This window comes from Blastomyces dermatitidis (genome assembly GCF_000003525.1).
Source record: "Blastomyces dermatitidis ER-3 genomic scaffold supercont1.3, whole genome shotgun sequence".
NCBI classification, from domain to species: domain Eukaryota; kingdom Fungi; phylum Ascomycota; class Eurotiomycetes; order Onygenales; family Ajellomycetaceae; genus Blastomyces; species Blastomyces dermatitidis.
In genome coordinates this window covers 5733919-5752656 of record NW_025544776.1, presented here as the reverse complement: position 1 = coordinate 5752656, position 18738 = coordinate 5733919, and the positions used below count along the sequence as shown (strand labels likewise).

At 45.9% G+C, this 18738-nt stretch overlaps 5 protein-coding genes across 6 annotated transcripts; 3 read left to right on the top strand and 2 right to left on the bottom strand.

Moving 5' to 3' along the window:
* Positions 1–2594: 2594 nt before the first annotated feature.
* On the bottom strand, positions 2595–8993 carry BDCG_03423 (WD repeat protein). Its single transcript, XM_045419023.1, has 4 exons — positions 8694–8993; positions 5214–8633; positions 4589–5138; positions 2595–4518 (listed from the first exon to the last, which is right to left on the bottom strand). Exons 1-2 carry the CDS (start codon positions 8908–8910, stop codon positions 6697–6699), a joined length of 2154 nt encoding a protein of 717 aa, XP_045275458.1. The 5' UTR covers positions 8911–8993; the 3' UTR covers positions 2595–4518; positions 4589–5138; positions 5214–6696.
* BDCG_03425 (uncharacterized protein) lies at positions 3392–5217 on the top strand. The gene is made up of 4 exons (XM_045419025.1): positions 3392–4089; positions 4149–4321; positions 4390–4493; positions 4597–5217. The coding sequence occupies exons 1-4, from the start codon at positions 3984–3986 to the stop codon at positions 5012–5014; spliced, it is 801 nt and encodes a 266-aa protein (XP_045275460.1). The 5' UTR covers positions 3392–3983; the 3' UTR covers positions 5015–5217.
* On the top strand, positions 5547–6598 carry BDCG_03424 (enoyl-CoA hydratase; the record flags this gene model as incomplete). The annotated part of the gene is made up of 3 exons (XM_045419024.1): positions 5547–5807; positions 5993–6052; positions 6134–6598. 3 exons carry the CDS (start codon positions 5547–5549, stop codon positions 6596–6598), a joined length of 786 nt encoding a protein of 261 aa, XP_045275459.1.
* Positions 8994–9136: 143 nt separating the features above from the next.
* BDCG_03422 (uncharacterized protein) lies at positions 9137–14474 on the top strand. Its single transcript, XM_045419022.1, has 5 exons — positions 9137–9548; positions 9606–9888; positions 9947–12895; positions 12957–13607; positions 13670–14474. The coding sequence occupies exons 1-5, from the start codon at positions 9507–9509 to the stop codon at positions 14338–14340; spliced, it is 4596 nt and encodes a 1531-aa protein (XP_045275457.1). The 5' UTR covers positions 9137–9506; the 3' UTR covers positions 14341–14474.
* Positions 14362–17438, bottom strand: BDCG_03421. 2 transcript variants are annotated; one of them, XM_045419020.1, is made up of 10 exons: positions 17042–17438; positions 16844–16958; positions 16685–16730; positions 16482–16602; positions 16273–16417; positions 16012–16201; positions 15684–15924; positions 15196–15605; positions 15065–15112; positions 14362–14925 (listed from the first exon to the last, which is right to left on the bottom strand). In XM_045419020.1, the coding sequence occupies exons 1-10, from the start codon at positions 17341–17343 to the stop codon at positions 14762–14764; spliced, it is 1782 nt and encodes a 593-aa protein (XP_045280435.1). In that variant the 5' UTR covers positions 17344–17438; the 3' UTR covers positions 14362–14761. The 2 variants fall into 2 exon arrangements, with proteins under 2 accessions (XP_045280435.1, XP_045280436.1); XM_045419021.1 differs by having other exon boundaries at positions 14427–14925; positions 15065–15605.
* Positions 17439–18738: the final 1300 nt, after the last annotated feature.

The following is an 18738-nucleotide window of genomic DNA, read 5'->3' as shown; positions in this document are numbered from 1 at the left end:
TTCGTCTCGCCGCAGTTCAGTTCTACATATCAATTCCAGCAGCTACATAGTTAGTTATATAGTACCGCTAACTATCATCTGGGACTTCCGCAGTACTCCTGGGAATACTTATACAGGAACGTACGATGATGGAGGTTTTGTTTTGAGGGGGGGAATTGGTGGGAGAAGAGAGTAGGTTCTAGTATTTTTTTAAAAAGAAAACTTTTTTTGTTATTGTTTATTTAATAATTCAAATACTCGAGGTGTGTTAAGGAATATTTGACCACCTACTTCTCATTTTCATCTGAATATGTCTGTGAGTACTGTGCTGTCTTCTATATGAGCATTAACAAAATCATCTTAGAATATATGATCACAATGAATTTCATTAACAAAATAATGCTATGAAATAATATATATTGCAAGAGTCATCTACTCTGTGTATAGACAGTGGTAAAATCAACTGTCACAGCACTGGTATTCTTATCTCAGTGCTCATCAGTGACATCATTGTCATCTTCATCACAAGCACACACAGCTGTGCAAAGAGCATCAGTGATTATCACACTATGTGAGCATTTATCTGAAGATGAGCTTATATTTTTCACAGATTTATGCTGTACTGTGCTGTGCTGTGCTGTGCTGTGCTGTGCTGTGCTGTGTTCTGTAGATTTAGAAACAAATATTCACTCATTTCTTGTTTCTCTCTTTAATTCATTCTCTATCATTCATATAGTACATTACATAGCACTGTATTAAGTCCTATATAATTCTATCCTCCCTCTTTCTCTTGGAGCTATTAATGATGCTCCTTACAGAGCACACCCAAACAGCACAATGACTTTGGCAAAGACCCTGTTGATCTAGTTGCCATGCAGAAAGAGACATCTGCAGTGGAGACGCTAGAGACGGATCTCGTCTATGGGACCGAGGGCCGCCTGATGTCGTTGTAGGCGGATGCGGTGGAGCAGGCATCTGCTGCTGCCGCGGATTATCCGCTCTGAAGGTGGGGAGATGAGTTTGTTTTACAGGTTCGAGTTAGGGGGGATGAATGGATTGGATCCCCTGGACGGCGGTGACGTCTCACAGAAATAATTGTGGTCCCGTTGCTCCATGATAGTCTTGAGTTGATCTTAGGTGGTAGTTGATTTTCTGTAATGAAGAGAGCATTCTCCAGCATGCAGAACTGCATTTCCATGGCTCCTTCGCCGTGCCAGGGCATATAACAAAAAGTGGCGCGTATGGCGGTGGAATTAAGTAATTTAATCCATATTTATCAGCGGTCTCCCCTCTAAATTGGAAGCAGAAGAGGACGTAGAAATGGAGTAAATGCATCAGAGAAATGCTGCTTATAGTACCTCGCCAAAAGGTTGGAATTTTTGGTTATCTAGGTACGACCTAGACACCGATCCTGCTCATATATACTCCGTACGTCTATAGTATTTTTGTTTCCCAACATTCAGCGGGAAATGGGAGATCAAGGTATGAGGCACAGAGAACGTGTTATTTTTGCATGGAACTGCGTATTATCCAACGAGTTTGGCAACTGGTCCATGGGCAACGAGGAATAGAAATGGTGATTCCGACTAGGCAAATTTAGGAAGCCGTTGAGAGGAATCCCGGGCGCTGAAGAAGCAACCCGTGTGGACAAGCCTGCATCACGGCACTATGCATTTTTCATGCATTCAAGGGTGTACAACTATAATTTCCGTTCCGAAGAATCTTTCGAGCGCCGAGATTAGGTCTGCGTAATTAATGCCTCGAAGATTTCGGCGATCAACCCTATTACAGCCCCTGAAACACCTCGTACTGTTGTAACGCGAGAGGTTGATAAGCAGAGTAACAGAGCACGACGGTTAGTGGAAAAGAAGGAAAGGTATTGTATTATCTTCCTCACACGGACGAAACACGCGATCAGTTAACAATTCCAATTGTCCTATCTCCAGTCCACGTTTTATGTGGATCATAGTCATTGTGGTAGCCGTTGTTATCTAGACATTTTCCAGATGCAATCATCCCATGGAAACATTTGTCTAAATTGCTGTGAACAGGTATCTGACTTCCTGAATCCAGCAGTGCTTGTGTATCCTAGAGTGTATGTAAGCCCGCGCTTTGGGGTAGGGGTTAAATAGGTCAGTGGCCTGGAAGCGGAGCGGGAGCCATCGGGCTTCGTTATTGGCCAAAAACATGTAGCGCATGTTAGAAAGGCATGCTCGAAATTTGATGTTCTTTGTTCTTACAGGCCGTTTGATGTTTGCGCAATAGCTAACGGCTGATATCACGGCCCATAACGTGATACATTGATGTTGTGTTCCGTGTCGCCCATTGGTAGCATCAACCTCGGCGAGATTTCTATTCCGGCGATTTAAATATATATTTGACTGGGCCCTCCCCGCGTTCCTTGGACACAAAAATGGTCTGGCCTAGACTTATAGAGCGTCGAACAAAAACGGGAAGTTCTGGGGGTTGCTCCATTCCTGCTATCGATCCTTGTCCAAAATTTCCAAAAGGAATATTGAACAGCAAGTCGGTCACTTCTACGATTCGCGAGCCATTGAATCATGTATCAGATATCGTTAGAGGTCTGTCATATAACCGGTTAGTTATGATTTCACTACTGCAACAGATGACGCGGTTAAAAGGCGACAGGGGTGGGTGCTTTATGAGTGAGATTTGATACCGAGGTACGACAAAACAACATCGTACTTTTGCAGAACAACAACAATATTGCTCCTACGGTGGATACATTTAGGTTTAATAATAGTAAACCGTTGGACATGGCTGAGTATCCGGAGAATTTGTGGACGGGAGATCGACGGTCGGACGTAGAGATGTGGTGATCAGTGAATAATTGACATCATTCATGAGGCGGTCTCATTCAGGGCCAGGTATTAAATCCATGGTGGTTCAATGCTTCCATTCTAGTAATACGCCCTTGCTGTTGAAATAATGGAGTTTATCGCCACAATAAATTTCTGGCACATGAAAATGTCACTATACCAGGGGGGTGTGGCTTTTTCAATGTCAGAAACTGGAACATGCCGCGCCGCTAACTCCATCCTGGTAGAAGCCATGTTGACATGCACCAAGACAACTCCCAGAAAAAATTTTAGCGTGATGTGAATATATGAACGGTTGTAACTGCGAAGAAGTTGCATGAAGAAATCTCCAGCGCTCCCTCTTCATCCTCGCTTGTTCGTAAACTGGGTATGAATACGAAAGCCCCAACGACGCAAACCGATGCCGAAAGTGGCCGACATGGAAGATATCATTTCATAGAATGAACCATCCACCCCGCCCTCGATAGTAAGTTTTGAAGCATGAATCCTTGTGGGGTGTAACTTGGCCCGGATTTCCTAACGGTATTGGTAATGAAAGCCGCGGCTGTATTCTTGGCCGGGTACCATTTATGGCTTCTTCCAGTTTCCGTGAAATCCGTCGAAAATAATTATTGACTGTTAAGTCAACCAAGAGAGCGGTGTGTATGCGCCATGAAGAACGAGTTGAAGAACAGACACGCGCGTTTCGCGCATGGAGCCGCCTCTTCCCTCAAACGACACGACATTGCGACCTGCAACAGAGCGTCCTTTGACTATTTCCGACCATAAATCTGGTATGAGGTAATGAACACACTGGCCAATTGTGCACGGGACGGATGTTGAGCCATGTTCAACCTGAAGTGACAAGGGTCAGAAGAATATTTCCCCACCGCAGTGGTCAATCCTTGTCGGTGCCATCTTACAACCCTCAAAATAAACTACTCTGTATCGCCCCTAAAAGTGTCTAGTAGGAGAATTGAGGTGAGTGGCCACCTGGCGTATGTCCATATTATGCTTGTATATAAATATATTCCGCCTTCCCACTTTTTAAAACAGGTAGAATCAACCTTAAATCACCTCGTATTTCAAACATCAACCCTGGATAAAATTGGCAATAATATAATAATATAAAACGCACCATTACCACTTATTCCCTTCCTTGGACAAGATTTGATCGCGACTGCAATGAACGGGATTGAGGGTTATGCTGCAGCCAATGGTGGTCCGAGTCGGGCTCGGGTGGCGCCCGTGAAAGTGCTCTGTCTTGGGCCTCCAAGAGCAGGGGCAAATTGTGCGTTAAGATCGTACTGTCGAATGTGATCGCGTGCTAACGGAGTCTCATCTGTGCAGCGATCCACGCTGCCCTAGGGATGCTGGGATATCATGACATATACTATTTCACGTCATCTATCAATGACCGAACACGAGATACACAAGCATGGCTCGAAGCATTTGACACAGTATTTGAAGGGAAAGAGACCTTCAAGAAGGGGGATTTTGATCGTTTATTCGAAGGCTGCCAGGTGAGAAACAGAGATCACAATGGAATTCTTTGGTGATGCCCATCTGACACTCAGCTGCTGGTAACTAGGCTGTTGTTGGGCGCCCATGTTGTGCGTTTGCCCCACAGTTGATTAAGGCATACCCGGAGGCAAAGGTAATCCTGAACACGCGTGATGTTGATGAATGGTACATGTAAGTCACCGCTGGGTTCCTTTGCCTGTTTTCCTGTTATCAAAGGCGCTTCTCCAGGGAGGCCTTTCGGCACTTAGAAGACATCATTGACTTACGTAACCAGGTCCTGGGCCAAGCTCATCAAAGCGAAGATGGCCCAAGAACAAAAAGAAAGTAAAGTGAATCCTGATATTGAAGATCCGCAGAAATTGGCTGCAAAAATGTTGCGGGATAAAATTTTGTATGCTTTCTTTAGAGGCGATTTCTTAAATACGGCAAAGGCGGCATTCAAGACCCATTTCAATGAAATCTGCGAGCTCGTACCAAAAGACAAGCTGTTGATATATGATATCAAGGAAGGGTGGAATCCTCTGTGTGAATTCCTTGGGAAACCTGTTCCCTCGGAGCCATACCCTGGACATGATAGTTTAGAAGTTTTCGGAGAAAAGGTGCCCAGTCAGGCCAAGGGAAAAGCAGGGGAACTGAAGCCGCTCCACCACGCCGTGGTGGCAGCACCAAAGGGAGCTGGTGTTGAAGCTTAGAAAAAGCCTGGTGTCAGAATCGCTGTATGAATACCCGTTTTATGATGTGACAAAAATTGAGTTTCCTGGCTATTTCTGCATCTAATTCTATTCACCATAAATAGTTTGGCTAAATGTTGTTAAACTAGGGTAGAATTATTAGTCGCCGCAGGATACGTGACAGAAAGTTAGAATAATGATGAATATATCTTCATCTTACCAGGAACACATTTTAGCGTATTCATTATGGAGGCGAGGTTTCAATTGCATCTATTGACTTGAGGATGAGCGGTTACGGTTGTTGTTGACAGCTGAAGAATGAACTTATTTAGATCCGCGCCGAGGTTCATTATTTAAATATTGCATGGATCGATCCCGTAACTAACTCACTCACTGGCCGACACATCAACTTCGACATCAAACAATTAAAAAACACAATTGCAGAGAATAGCCGGTGCATTCTTTGTTTTGATATATTGTGCTTCTCTTGCTCTTAGTGACTTGCCCACCAATAATAATACCCTTTGCCAAATACCGTCACAGTAGCCGCATCATGACGTACCGAAACCTCACTCTTTCCCGCATCCCGAACGCCCCGTCCAACTCATCGACTGCAAAGGACGACCCCCAAATATACCTGATTACTCTCCAAAAGGCTCCCGAGAATCGCATTGCGACCGCCTTTGCGCAGGAGATTATCTGCGCTTTGCGAGATGTGGAGCGCATGGTTGACGCTGCCGGGAAGGACGAGCGAGGAGCTGGGGTAGGCGCGGCGGTGATTATACGGGGGGAGGGGGAGAAGTTTTGGAGTACGGTTAGTGCTTTTCGGGTGGAATTTAGAATGGAATGGCTGGAGAACTGCGGTTCTTATTTATTTTGAGATATGCGTTGTAAATTGTTTGATTTAGCAATATCTACTGCTTTGAAAAAAAGTTTTGCGATTTAGCAACTATGGAGAAGTCTAACTTAAAAACGAGCTGTATTTGTTGATTGCAATAGGGCTTGGATCTGGATGAAGCAGAGAGGAACCCTTTCTCAAATACAGACGGCTACTTTCCGGTTAGTTCACCTCCCTAGCCAGCACCGTAAGCGGTGACGAATATGATATTTCCCTCCGACTAATCCTATATTCGATGCCAGCTCCTACATACGCTTCTCGACTACCCATATCCAACAATAGCCCTGCTGAACGGGCATACATTTGGCGGAGCGTGTCCACTAGCCCTTGCGCACGACTATCGAATCATGAACTCCCGCCGTGGATTTTTCTCCATGCCGCCCGTTAACATCGGCGTTCACTTTCCTGGAATCGGATCCCTAGCACATCTGAAACTCCGTCCAGAAATTGCGCGAAGGATGTTGCTAGAAGCACATAAATGGACAGGGAAAGAGGCGCTGGCGGACGGAATTGTAGATCAAATAGCCGAACCAGGGGATATGCTGGATGCCGCCATTGAAACCGCACGAAAGTGGGCACCCAAGGCGAAGATGGGAGTGTATGCCGTGTTGCGACAGGAACTATGGGGCGAAGCTGCTCGGATCTTCCAAAGCATCAGCTACGTCCATCACCGCAGGACTGTTTTGCCTCCCAAGGTGAAAATCTGACCCCATGTTACATAATGTAATATCATATAACATTATCCCACACAAGAAATATATTGCCAGATTATGCACAAACGATGCACACAGCCGTTCGTTTCCAATCACATTCTACGGAACGTGTTGCCCGATGCGCTCCTACGATCCTTTGAGTGTTTCGAAGATCCATTACTTTCAGGGACAATTGCCGGCTTGGGGCGAGATTTTGGCTGGGGGGCAAATGTGACTATCTTTTCTCCCACTGCAGTATTCTTGGACGGGCGCTCTTTCGTTCGTGACTTATGTACCCTTGACTCAAAGGACCTATCACGCGCTTGAGTAGTTTTAGTTGACGATGATACTTGCATCCGTGGAGGACGCTTGGTCTTTCTGTAGGAGACTGTAGATATGCGGCCAGAAGCCTTGGCTTTGGCCGGCTTTTCATCTTCGCTCGACTCATCATCCTCGGAGCTAGATGCAGGCACCTCATCAATAGCCTCCTCTTCGACGGCAGTTAACCCTCTCTCCGGTCTGGGATCAGTAGTTGTAACCGCAGTGCTTGGGTTTAATTCACGGAATTCCCTCGATGTCTCATCGACAGCGAAGTCTTCATCCTCGAACAGCTTAGCGAATCGAGAATCGGTAAGCGGGTTGTCTGAGCGGCTGGGTTGAGAAGGCTTAGCTTCAGCAGCATCGGCCATTTCCTCATCACCGCCATGCTCCAGAACACGCTGAGCTCGTCGTCGCTCATTCCGGTCTTCTCTCTCAAGAAACTTCTCCGCAAGTTTCTTATTCACCTTCACCGAGATCTTCTTTTTGCCCCGGATCCGACTTTCGCGTTCTTGATCGATTTTCTCCTTCACCCGTTTCGCTCTTTCTTCTTCCCAAACAAACGGATTGGAAATTAACCGCGCCTCCTCGTATAGCCTTTGCGCAACGAAGTATCCATGCATGTAGGGCCGTAAAAGCGTAGTTCTGCCAATCAAATGGTCCAGGTTGAGACTCCGTAGTTGTTGGACTGTCAAGAACTTAAAATTATCATAAACAGAGCCCGCTTGGCCAGTAAAGGCGTGAGGATCGTTGGGATCCTCAGCCATTTCCTCCACAATGTTATCTAGGAACGCACACCATTGCGGGGCGGGTCCAAGCTGGGGAATAAAGAATGCGTGTTGCTGTCGCCCTTCGTTGGCAGTTAGAAGCATACCGCTGTCTTTACACCAGGCCACGCTATTTATATCAACTGCCGGTTCCACGGAGGTCCAGGGCTTTCCATCCCGAGCGTCCCATATCTTAATAATCCGCTTATCTGAAGTGAGGATCTTGGGCTCCAAGGTTTGTTCACGCGTTGCAATCGTTGGAGTGAGGAAATTAATGGTGTGGATCGGATATCCATATCCTTGGTCCTTTTTCAAGAGCGGTGTTGGGGATCGGAGGTCGAACAGGTGCACAAGGCCTTGGGAAGACCCAGTAGCGAGCGTCAATCCAGATCGATGGAATTCAAGGGCGGTGATCTCTGATTTAGTCTCGCTAAGCTGGGAGTCCGAAGGTGGGACCAAAATGCCTGCCCTGGCTCTAGCTCTCGGATCCCATAGCTCCACAGTTCCAATGGATGTTCCGAACGCGAGAAGGTTGTGACTCTCTTCAGCAATTGCGGCAGTGTTCACGCTGCCAGTGTTGATTCCCCCTTGCAGGGCTCCGCCACCAGCAGAAGAAAAGTCATCACCACCAACCTCAACTTCATAGGATTTCATGTACCGCCCTTGTTCTAAATTCAGCCTATACACTTCGCCCATGCCATCTTGATTAACACCGACGGATGGTATGAGCGCTTCCGCTGATTGTCTGTCGTATATCAAGTCACGACCATACCTGGGCAATCGGGTGGTGTAGTGGCAACCCGAGGGAGTATGAAACTCTAATGATCGATCTGCCTGTAGGTGCAAGGATTTTGAATAATCTGACGACAATAGTAGAAATGTGGTATTCAAGGAAACGGTGTGACGAGCAAAGGAGAGCGATAAATGCGGTAGGTAATGGGTATGTATCTGCGGCTTGTATGTGCCTGTTGTTTGTTATAATCAGCGAAATTGTCCTTTGCGTAAATAGAAAACCCGGGGCATACCGGTACTCATAACCCATTGACCATCCTCACTAACACGGATACATTGACTGGCTTCCTCGAACTCGAAGTCTTGGAGAAGCTCAACCCTGTTGGCGTATTCTGGGTCTTTCTTGAGGCTTCGCTTCCGTTTTCTAGCAAGCCATTCTGGAAGCGGTCTGGCGGTTGAGGAACCGGATATAGTGTACACAGGGACACTGGAGGAATTTGACAGCTTCATAGCTGCAAGACTTTGAATAGTTCCTCCAAATCCACGAAATGTTGAGTATTATTTCAGATGTCCAACAAAATCCGCAATTTCGATTGTTTAACTTGAAAAAAAGTTGAATTAAACTGTTTGACTTAGAGGCAAACATACCAAGAGATCCATTCGTAGGGAACTAACTAGCCCGATTTGGCTGCGGCTCTCCCGGGCGCCAAGCTTTGATGCTCTGGGGAATCTCCGTTCAATATCAAACCCGCAACCGGGTTGTTGCGTCTATGGAAGAAATGGACCATGTTCAAGGCCACCTCTTCTATTGCATAGGATTTCCACATCCAATATGTCTGTTGCCGGTCCCATATAAAGACTGTCTCTATCGTCACTTCAATTTTGCGCGGCTTGGCATCCTTCCACAATATCCAACAAACCACGACAGGCCCGATCTGTATAGATCGCCGTCTAACCCAGCAGAGTATTTGACCCTAAGCTTAGTGTATGCATCATTATCATACTTTCGATATGCATCTTGACCTAGTGGTATTACTCCATGAAAGCCTTTCTATGCCGTTGGCCAACTGAGGGTTTTTCCCAACGTCTCCAGGGACTTGCCCCTCATGGATTTCCCAGCAGGTGCGCTCACAAACTTCCGAGTTATTGTAAGTGAAATTGTAGGCTGCGCCTGTTGTTCTATGTTTACTAATAGTCACGGGAAGGACGACTTCTTCGATATATTCTGGAGAATCTACTCCATAGTAGCACCGGAATCGGACGGGTCACAGTTTGGGCCCGTGGAAAGCTCAACTCTGAGGAACTCAAACGAAATATGGAGTTCCTTATTTGCCTTGCGAAATGCAGGCTGTCTTGTTTCACAGTTGGCTGATAGACCCGAATTATGGATATTTTCCGCCAGCCCAGACTTTGATGCCCTGGCGCGGGCGTCAGGGAACCACCAGCCTCGCGAGGGTCTGATTGTTGCTGGGAATGCAACATTCCTAAGTATAATTTCCATATCTATTGCGTTTTACATATGGCACACACTAATTTCATGAATCAGACGTCGCATCTGGTGTTAACACAGCAGCGGAGATCAAACAGCATCTACTATCTGGTCCTAGTTCCAGCATTTTTAACGGTGCGGCAACGCAGAATAGGTTATCACCTCACGTCGGTGAATATTCACAGTTGCAAAACCTTGCAACTTATTCTGCTTTCCATGAGGCTCTTTTATCTTCTATTTCCAAAACTGTCACCCTCCAATTCACAAGACAACAAAAGGTAGTTCCACTTGGGACTCGAACTCTCTACGCTTCTCTCAATGAGAACGAGTATCAAGGCGGAGAGGATTCACCACTTGCGCGAAAGTCTACACCATTCCTTTCCACCCTTGATATAAACCTGACATCTAAAGGTAGACTCGTTATCTCCCTTAGCACTCTCCCGCAGCCCGGATTGGAGCAGTTACATCATGATTCAGAATCTGATATAATTGCTACCCGCCTGAACGATGATGTCTGGCTAGCGCCTTCAGGGACGCTGTGTAGGCTCACGTCGACTAGCGAATATCAATCGAGTCTATCAAATGTGGTTTCCCCAGATCCTATGGGAACCACTCCACACCATGCTGAACTGCCAGCTGACAAAATAAATGCTAATAAACGAGAATGGAAGAAAAATGTGTCTGAATGGCTCAAAATGTTTGGCCTGCACCTAAACAACCCGGAATCGGAGTTTTGGGTTGAAGTCGAAGTTAACGTATCAGACCGACCGTTTTGTGACCTGTTTTCCAAATCAGCGTTGAATCACCAAAAATCGTCTCCTTTTATCCGAATTTTATGGCCCGGAAGACTATGTTTCACTAGGTCGCGGTCTAAGTTGACCGCCCCTGCCAATCCCACTGAGTTCTTCTCCGGCCAATCTGAGAGCCCATTGCAATTCGCGGAAAGATGGGTCAAAGAGGTTTGTCGGATCAGCCAACCCATCGATAAACATAAATCCTCGGACGATCAAAGTGGGCTCGAAAACCAACAGCTCAAACGCTCAGAACCATCTCCCCTGAGACTTGACCGTTCAGACATGCCAGAAAGCTTAGCAAGGACTATTAACATGCCAGAAGCACAACTTGCGAGCGCTGTATATCCCACCCCACCAGGTGGTGCACTCGCCCAATATATGGGAGCAGGCAGCATATCTGAGAGACTTGGAACATCTACCATTGACACATTAAGTTACGCACCTACCCAAACTGAATCAATCTATAACGAGGCGGGTGGACCCACAACATATTTTCGTGGGAATTCAGAGATTTTGCCAACCGCCTTGGACCCGGCGTCATCCGAACTTGGAATTGGATCGGGTCTTTATGATACTGCGGCTGACGAAGAATTTTTTGGGGATATGGATGTCGCGAACTTCGACACCAAGGGCATTACGGAGGCAGATTTTAACTTTTTCGATGAACCCGACTTTACTGGACTGACCGACAATCTTGATATGCAAACCGAGGAACCAGAGTTAGCGCAACAACATGCCGAATCGAATTTAGCTACACCATATAATTCTAATACTGCAATGTCGATAGCAGAACCTAACCCATCAAACACTAATCAGGGTCACCTCATAACAACTAAAAACGGGAATGGCAGAATCAAACACTCTGGCGTCAGCCCCTTGAATACAACCGCAGCCGAGGGTCAAATATCCGAGGGAATTACTCAGCCCCGTCAGCTTATTCTAACAGATGGCCTCAGGAGGCGGCCAATGAGTCCGCCTCTTAGCCCGGTTCAAATCAAAAAGATCTTGTCTCCTGACGTATCGTCACCTCTACCTTCGAAACCATTGAATTCAAAGATCTCTAAATCGTGTCCAGCAAAGAATCAGTATAGTCCCGTCATATTTCAGCCGACACTGTGGACCTCGGACAAAAAATATAGAATGGATGGAAGATTTTGGTTCACCCCTGGAAGTCAACATATAACACGTAACTTGCGAAGCTATCCATCTGATATCCCAACGATTGGCTTTCCACAAAAAGGAAAGAATGTCAGACCGAAACCTCCGTCAATCCATACATCATCTGGCCCTCTTGTCTCTGATAACGCCCCAGAGATAGACTTACAATCCCCATCAACATCATCCTATGGTTCAAGCGATTATGACAGCGACACAGATCGTGGATCGAACGCAAGTTCACCGCATATTATACAATTTCACTCGAAGAGAAAGCGTGATTCTGAAGGTGGTGGAAATTCTACGCCATCACATTTAGAAAGGCTTACACAAGCCTCTGATGTGGACAATGGGACCCTTAATGAACATGAACTCGCGTTATTAAGTATTTTCATCTCTGGAGCAGTCGACTGGCCATTAGCGGGATACTTTTCCAGAATACAAAACGACGTGTTTCCAGTGTTTTCGCGAAGAGAAGATCTCCTCCAGACAGCGCAGTTGGTTGTTGACCAAGTTACTCAATCAAGCTTCTGTCATGTCCATGATGATTTATATATGCCGGAATGGGTGGACTGGGACGATGTACTGTCACAAAGTTTATTTGACAACACCGATGGCTTGGGTCACATGTCTAAATTGGATTTGAGAAGTTACACAACTTTGGAAGACGGCTCTAATCCGCGGAAAGAAGTCCCTTCTATCAGGCCAAGTATTCCCGGTTCTATATACAAGATATCCTCCCCTCATGTTAAAGTTCACCGCGGAAACAGCTATTTGGAAATTTTACCGCCTGCCATCGGCTTCTGGGAGACATTTGGACTAGAGCCACTCCAAGGGGAAAAGAATATCATACCCTTTTGTATTTACCCCCCAAATGTCAGTGAGGCAGCGGATGCATTCATGGAGAGATTGACCCTGGTATATTCTAGCGGCAATTTTGGAAGCCATTCTCGCCCAAAAAAGGCCAACGGACTAGTCCCATGGAGTTTAAATGCTGCTAGTGACCAGGATTACGCTTCCCTCATGCATGCATTAAATGTTTCGTGCGAAATCCTTGGTAAGGGTACAATCTTCCTCGAGTAATGCTGGCCTTATCCCTTATCTAACCGTTTTTCTAGGAAGCGCTTTATCAAACATATTAGCAAGTGACGAAAATGTGGTGATATACATCATAAATCCTTTCGTCTATGATGCGGCTATCGTAGACATTTGTTCGGCATTTTTACGACTATTTCACAAATATGTTGGTGATGCTGACAGGCAGCACACTCGACGTCTCAACGAGCTTGTTCTTCAAATAATTCCATTGGAATTCATTGCGTCACCTGATTCCTTAGTTGTGCCCACTCAGACAGATTATCTCCGCTTGGCACTTGAGGTTTATTCTCGCTGCCCACCAAAGGATAGATCTTCAGACTGGTTGGGGTGCGCCCCTCCTCTCGTGCTTGCGGAACCCGTTCCAAAAGTGGTGCCGTTTCGACTGGCGCCGGAATCCATAACACCGGTAGAAGAAGCCAAATGCCTCCATGTTGCTTACTCACAAAGTGTCGACCAACGCTGGGTAACAGCGGCATGGACAGACAATAGTGGTCGGCACCAAACCGCTCTTTCGTATTGTCTTCGAGAGCGAAATTCTCCAGTCTCCAGGCCTATATCAGAAATCCGAACACAAATTTGGGAGACGACCAAGGATATTATGGACATGTCATCTTCACATTGGCGATTGATCATTGTGAAAGATGAGCCAGTCGATTCTGAGGAGATTGATAGTAAGTATCCTGTCTACACAATCACACGATATGCACTCGTGGCTAACTCAAAGTTCTGTAAGTGTGGAAATCTCTACTGGATCAGTACAATCGCCACAAAGCCATCAAAGTCGAATTGGGCATCGTCAGCGTCAACACAAAACCCGGCTTGTCCCTCAGACTCCCATCATCCCCACTTCAATTCAGCGCTCTAAGCCAACAACCAACCCAGAACGGCCTGTCAACTGTAACACCAGGATCTACCCCCCGACCTGTACCGTCTCCTGATCCATCAGGCCCTGCAGCCACTCCTCCGACAGCAACTACACCCATGTTCGCGGACCAACAGCAAGCGACCCCACCACAACAACAACCACAACAGCTAACCACCGATTCAGACCAAGATACGATTCTCATCGACAAATCAGACGAAACCTGGGGCGTAACACTCTCCCACAGACTCAACAGCTCCTATTCCCTCACGAAATACCAGCCCGCGCTTGCAAGCGGGTACCTACTCCGGCGTTCAGGGACCAGCGACACGGACGGACAGGCGGTAATGACTGTTAATGTAATTTACACTAATTCACGACGACCGATCGACCATTTGTTGAAGGATATCCTGCGTATGTATAGAGAACTCATAACTTTGGCGAGGGTGAGGGGTATCGTTCATGTTCAAGGTAATTTACCACTACCCTGGCATATCATGACTGCGGTCAAGGGGCAGGAGGTATTGTCTTATACATTGTAGTTTGGGGTGTTCTGTGTCATTTTGGATATCCTCTTTCTATTTCTGGAGTATTTTACTTGCTATATCATGGGCTTCTCATTTGCTCAATTTCCTCTGTTTTTCATGGCATTCTTCTTAAATTTCTGATTTTTTTTTTTTTTTTTTTTTTTTTTTTTTTTTTTTTTAATAGATATTCTTTTCTCTTCTATGTCGATATAATACAATTGGGGTTTGGGTGCGCGCCAAAGAGTCGATGTTCAACGGTTAGTTTTACTCTATTATCCCCTTTTTTGCCTATTCATAATGTTTTCGCTTTCCGATTCTGATTTCCATTCATCTCATGTCCCACATCAACCCAGGAACCCAATAGAAATTTTCTATCCGTTGTATGCCCAATACGCCGGTAAAAACTACCCTAGTGTTTTTGTAAACGGTTGTAAATTTAGGACTCTGGAGGGGCCCCAATATACATATAATTATCCGCATCGATATTCATAAAGGTAGGCTTTAATTTCAGAGCCAAGAGGTCCTCAATGGCGGATCCATACTTGATGAGTTTATCTTCCCGCCATGCGGTCTGAATTATTCCAATACCGAACGGAATTTCTGCAAGATGAGCGTTAGAATAGGACCCTTCGTGATCGCACTTACGATAAACAGCGGAACAAGGGTAAATAAACTGGTAAACGAGAAAAAAAAAAAAAAAAAAAAAAAAAAAAAAAAAAAAAAAAACCCCAAATCTTACCGTTCTCGCCGGTAGCGATGCCAACAGGAATCGTGATCATCGGGTATCCTGTACATAGGTATTGGATTAAAACACCGAGGCGAAACCCCAACCTACCAAAGCCACATGGGGATGGAAGGGTTAATAAATACCAGCTTTGGCAGCTACTTGACATCCAACGCCGCTATCAGCTTGAAGCGGGACTAGTAACCCATCAAGCTGCCTGCCATCCCCCCTTGACAAAGCTGCATCAATGCCCTCTTCTCTAGATTTTCGGCGGATATAGGCCAGGGCATGGTGATAGGTCTCATCCATGACTCCTCCAGTTTCCAAACTCATTTCGAAGCTGTCCTGTCCAGATGGCCATGCAGGATGGACACCTGGGCGCCCGCCTTCTTTCTCAGCATGCGTTGCATTGTACTTGACCACATCGTCTAAACTTCTGATATTGTTGGGGTTGGCAGCGAGGTTGCTGAGATAGGTCTTCAAATCATTGTAAAATTCCGTCTTCACTACAGTGAATTGCGATTGCTCTGGGTGGCCTTGCTTGGTGGGATAGTCCCTTTTGTGGATATTTATTTGTTAGAATATGATCCAGCTGGACTGGAAAACAAAGGGAAGGGATAGGGTGAAAAATTACCAGTCCCATCCACCTGGTGGGATAATTTCCTCCGCGCTTGGGAAATCGGTATACTCAATGACATTTGCTCCGGCTCCTCTTATGCGCTCTATTACCTGTCCAAAAATCTGATATTGCTTTCTAGCCGTTTCTTTCTGCTTGACCTTTTCCCATACTCCCTTCCAGGGTAATCCAAATTGAGCTCCTCGAAGGGCTTCCTTCCCGGAAACAAATGATACAAATGGGGCGGTTGGAAAGCTACCTGTAGACGATACAGTTTGAATGAAGGTTGTCAATCTTGTGGTGGCAACCCCACTGCAACTGTGGCCTGAAATAATTAGAGACTTACGGATATCAAGACGGGCGCCAGTAGGCGAATCGACAATGCCATCTAAAGCAATTGCCGCATCCAGCACTGTTCTCCCAAACGTGCCAACACTATCAAGACTGTGTGATTCGGGAATAACGCCCTTACCACAAGTCAGTCCAACCGTCGGTTTAATGCCAACAATTCCATTGCGATCAGCGGGCACCATTATCTGCATTGAGTATTCATTAATATCCAATCATTGTCCTTGCCATTGTCAGCGTATAGAACAACTCAGCTCACGCTTCCATCAGTCTCAGTGCCTAGGCTGAAAGCGCACATGTTTGATGCGACAGCAACTGCACTTCCACAACTGGAACCCCCTGGATGTTCGGCAAGGTTATAAGGGTTCCGGCATTGGCCGCCTCGAGAGGAATAGCCTTCCGAGCTTCACAACTGTTAGCGAAATCTTCGGCACCGTTTTCTCAATTGAGGTTTCGGCTTCGCCTCACTAGTACGTTGATCTCATTGATGCCCACTCGGACAAATTGGCATGCCCGAGTAAGACGGCACCAGCTCTCCGGAGGAGAGACACGACGTGTGCGTCTTCCGGGACGACAGTCCCTACTAGCACTGTAAATCATTGTAGGGATGAGTAAGAGGTTTAAGATGTTTAGATGTAAAGCGTAAAATCTGAGTAGCCTCTATAACATACCAGAGGAGCCAGCAGTCGTTTGCATCTTGTCCTTCGTACCCATGGTCTACATGTCATTAGAACCAGACCGTCCCTTGCGGGTAAAAATAGATTCGAATGTACGAGGTGACAATCAAATGTTATTCCCGACAACAAAACGGAGATGGATGTAAAACATACATCCTTAACAAGAAATGGAATCCCATGGAGTAGTCCATGATTTCTCCTCTGCTCCCTTTCGCGATCCATCATCATAGCAATGTCTAGAGCATCGGGATTGACTTCAATTACAGCTCTAGATTCGAAAATAGTCATCAGAATTAGTCGAAATACATTGTGCTGCCCGTCACCTTTCTATTACAAAAGGAGAAAACTTACTTTAAGACTCGATTGACGCGCCTGATTCTCTCCAAGTAGCACGCTGTCAGGTCATAAACCGAGAACTTCCTGCTCTCGAGACATTTGTGTAGTTGAGGGATAGAAAGCCCCTCAATGTCAACGCTGCGACATAATGGCATGCGAAGATCTACCTCCACCCCTCCTCTCTTGGAACAATTGTTGTCTTCTTTATTCATAGCACCGGTATGAATACTAGCGAATGCCCGAAAGGTCACCCGTGGCCAGCCCAAACCGGGCGGGCGAACATTGAGCAGAGGTTTGACAAGTTTGATGTACACCATAACTTATTCCCGGCATGATTAGGAGAAATTCATTAGTTGCAAAGAAGAAAATATCCCCTCTTCCAAGGTATAATCTTGATATTGACACAAAAGGCAGGATCTGTGGAGGTAATTCATTGTCCAAGAATAGTAATTTTACATGTACTGTACGGTAACTACCCATAGTTATATACTTAGGGAAAACGCTGTGTTATGTATGTATGTAACTTATTTCTCTGTCTGATGTCTGTAATCCTAATACCGTAACTTCATCGTTAGTTAATAGAGCATGTTAACAACCATAACCCCTATTATTTGTTACTGCTACTAATTACGAGCAACAGCCAGCATCGACATACCACCAACCTCAGCTATTTCATCACATCTCGTCGACACATCATAGTTATTCTCATCCGGTTTTGGCACTGGTACCAAAAATAGAGAAAACTCTCATATTGCATATTACAACTATGTCAAGAGGTCTTGCATAAATCAGTGCTATCATCCAGCATTGTTTGTTGCTGTCTCTCTATCCACCGTTCGATATTTCATTCAATTCTGCATTTGATTATTCGGCTGAAAATATACGCATGCATTTATTTATATAAAAGTTTCACTAAGTCACTCAATGACAGTGCGCAACACTTTCGTGGAAATCTGTCACTCTTGCATACCAGGGGGCAGGGGGCAGGGGGGAGGGGGAGAGGGAGGAGCGGAGAGGGTAAGAAGAGTCTGACCCAAAAGTTGGGCATTAGCACATCTAGGAATTGCCCAAAGGGGCCCTCTGCAACCGTTGGATGACACTATAGTCAATAGGAATATAATCGGTGCGAGCGAAATGCCTCCAGAGCTCGCCGGGGAAGGAGGGGGCCCCTGGTATGCTTGCTCATGTCCTCAATAGCAGCCCCATGTTTAAGGGTTTTGGTAGCAAAGACAGCGATCCCTTTGGCAAAAACCTACACTTCACGTTTTTTAACCCCAAATCCATGCGCTTCTGGAGAGCTGAGGAGAGGAATTTGTGCCGTAAAACGGTGCCCTGGCCCCTCTCAGCACTGGAGGATCGTTCTGCTCGTACTCCTGAGGCTTTCCGCTAGAAGTAAGTATAGCGTCAACAGATATTATTGAGAATAACACATGTGATGAAATACCACCTCCGTGCTGAGATACTCAGGTGAACCCCGAAGTCAAAGGATGCGTTTCACATCCCATTTTATGGGCAGGGGGTTGGTATAATTGACGTGATTCTCATCATTGGTGGCAAATAATAGGCTCACTTACAACCGAATTGCGCCTGCGCGGTCGACGGCAGCATCACATATCTCCGTATATTGCATCCAATAGGAACTTAGTCCGACACGGGTTCGAAGGCAGATGTAATTCAATGTCACGTCCGTGTGATAAAAGAAAACAGCCTAC